We start from the raw sequence: 2,500 nt of genomic DNA on the forward strand, positions 1-2,500 counted from the left end.
TTTACAATTGCAGCAACTTTTTACATCCATCTGCCGTTTCGCTTTCTTTCAAGATATTAACAAATCAATGTGTGTGCATGTTGATTTATTATCTTGACGGAGAGAGAGAGACGATGGATGGAAGTAAAAGGTTACTGCAGTTTTGAAGACTTGAAAGAAAGAGAAAAAATGCTGAATTTTAGCAAATTACCTCATTTTGATTCCATATCGAGGATATGTCACAAATAATGAAGTAGTATAGAATATGGAGTGAATGCTTCTTGGAAAATAGTACCTGTAAAGCAGCTACTTCCAGTCAGAAAATTTGTTAAATGTTCGTATGAATGTGCTTATTTTAAAGGTATGAGCGGCAGAACGAACTTACCTAACAAATATTACTAATGTACTACGTTCATGAGGTATAATACTTCAAAGATGACTATCTTTTGTGTATTTTTCAAGACAATTATATTTGAAATAATAAAATAAAGATAATGAAATCACTTATCTGAGCTAATGTCTGAATCGAGGGACAACTACAAGAGTTAGGCCGAGGAAGTCACTCCGTGAAGGAAGGGCGCCCACCCAGGATTGAAATCCTGATTACATTCTTTCCCTTTCCCCCACAGGGCCTTCAAGGGCGGCATGGCCTGCGTTGACAGGTACACCTCCAACTGCCTGAGCCCCGAGGAGAGATCGGAGCTGGAGATGCACCTGAAGGGGGCGAGGTCGTTTCTGGCCTTTCTCTGCGACGACCCCGTTTTCCAAAAAGGTGAGAGAGCGGAAGAGGAAGGGAGGAAGAAGGAAGGAGAGTCGGGTTTTGACTTTGTCGGAGTCGGAAGTTGATTCTGAGGGACGTTTTCAGTATCTTGAAGAAAATTATTTTCGTAAATGAAGAGGAAAGAGTTCTATTTAGAATTTAGGTCGGAGGTCATTCAGCACTGAGAGGGAAATTGACAGTGAGAAGGTTTGGAAGGTGTAACAGGAGGAAAACCTCGCTGTTGTGATATGAAACAAATGCTAGAAGGTGGAAAGTCAGATGAAAGATAGAGAATAAGAACGGGAGTACAGTAAAAACAATAAAAGGGGTTGCAGCTGGGGGCCGAAGGGACGCTGCAAAGAACCTAAGTAATGCCTACAGTGCACCACGTGAATTTCCGTAAATATTTCATGTCATGAATAAGGGTAGTTTGATATCGCACGAATAATCAATGAAAGGGCAAATAGAGGCACTCAGAAAGAGAGAGAGAGAAAGAATTAAATAGATATCAAAATTTAGAGGTTATCTTCACACTAACAAAAATGCCCTAATAACTGACAGTTGTCTGTCAACATAATCACTCTTCAGTTTTAATTAACGAGGAAGCGCTTTTAACTGTTATGCATAAGCTCAATGCGGTAAGAGCCCTGCCTTTTGATGAGCATCCGATTAATTATAAATATGATATGAAATATGAATTACTTATACTGAGGCACAAATATAATTAACCATTACTGATGATTTTTCCTCTTCTCATCTTATGACTTGTGTTGCATACGACATGCTATACTTTGACTTATTATGTTGGATGAAAATCATATAGAAAAAGATTTATGTCCTTATTTGGAGTTTTGGATGTGAATTTGATATCTGATGGTTTTTTATTCTTGAATTGGTTTGCTAATCTTGACACCACTGGGAAAATTAGAGATTTTTTAAGCAAATAAATTCCTCAGGATCAGTTATGTGTAAGATGGGTTTTACGACAACCATGTTCTGAACGTTACTACACACCTGCTTGAACAGATGCTAAAACAATTTATTTTCTTTAATAATGAAGATATTGTTTATAGGAATCTGCAATGCACGTGTTCCATTGAACTTTCTGTTAAAACAAAACGTGATCCGACCTCCAGCTTACTCATGACACATAAGTTGCCAACTTTAAATTCCTAACGTAACGTAAACTGGTATTTGTAATCAATACTCATAGTTAGTACTACTCATAAAAAACAAGAAAAAAATAAAAAGGACATAAATTAAGCATGTTCATATGTTCTCAGTTATAAGTGGAAACACAAAATATTTTAACAGAAATATATCCTCTAAATTCAGTGCATCAAATAAATTAAAACGTGCTAAAATCTACGGACAGATAGGCCGTTGTTTCACCAAAGAAAATAAAAAACACGATATATATTTTTAGAAATAATTTTTTTGTACTGTTAAATATGCATATTATTATTTTCTTTTACATTATCATTCTAATAAATAAATCATAAATATCCATCCCACAACCGCCACCGCCCACCGCCCCCCCCGACACGCCCCACCGCCACCCCCCAACAACAACAAAGTAGTTTGATGGCTTACTCCCAAGTAAGCGAGAAACGGAAGTGGTGACCTAGCTTCAGTTCATTTAGATCCCATTAACGTTGATAGACAGCTTAAACAAAAATTATTGCTTTCACTCTATTGCCTCTTTTTGCCTGTGAGATGAGTCCGCTTGCAGTACCTATTGTGAATGTCAGGAAAAATGAC

The 2,500-nt window shown here is 37.1% G+C and overlaps 1 protein-coding gene across 1 annotated transcript in view; it reads left to right on the plus strand.

Moving 5' to 3' along the window:
* LOC135222302 (uncharacterized) overlaps nucleotides 1-2,500 on the plus strand; it is a 16,835-nt gene that overhangs the window by 12,137 nt on the left and 2,198 nt on the right. The window contains exon 3 of the mRNA XM_064260396.1: nucleotides 609-751. Within this exon, the coding sequence (XP_064116466.1) occupies nucleotides 609-751 (143 nt within the window). The remainder of the gene's footprint in view (nucleotides 1-608; nucleotides 752-2,500) is intronic.

This window comes from Macrobrachium nipponense, chromosome 3 (assembly GCF_015104395.2).
Source record: "Macrobrachium nipponense isolate FS-2020 chromosome 3, ASM1510439v2, whole genome shotgun sequence".
Classification (NCBI taxonomy): Eukaryota; Metazoa; Arthropoda; class Malacostraca; order Decapoda; family Palaemonidae; genus Macrobrachium; species Macrobrachium nipponense.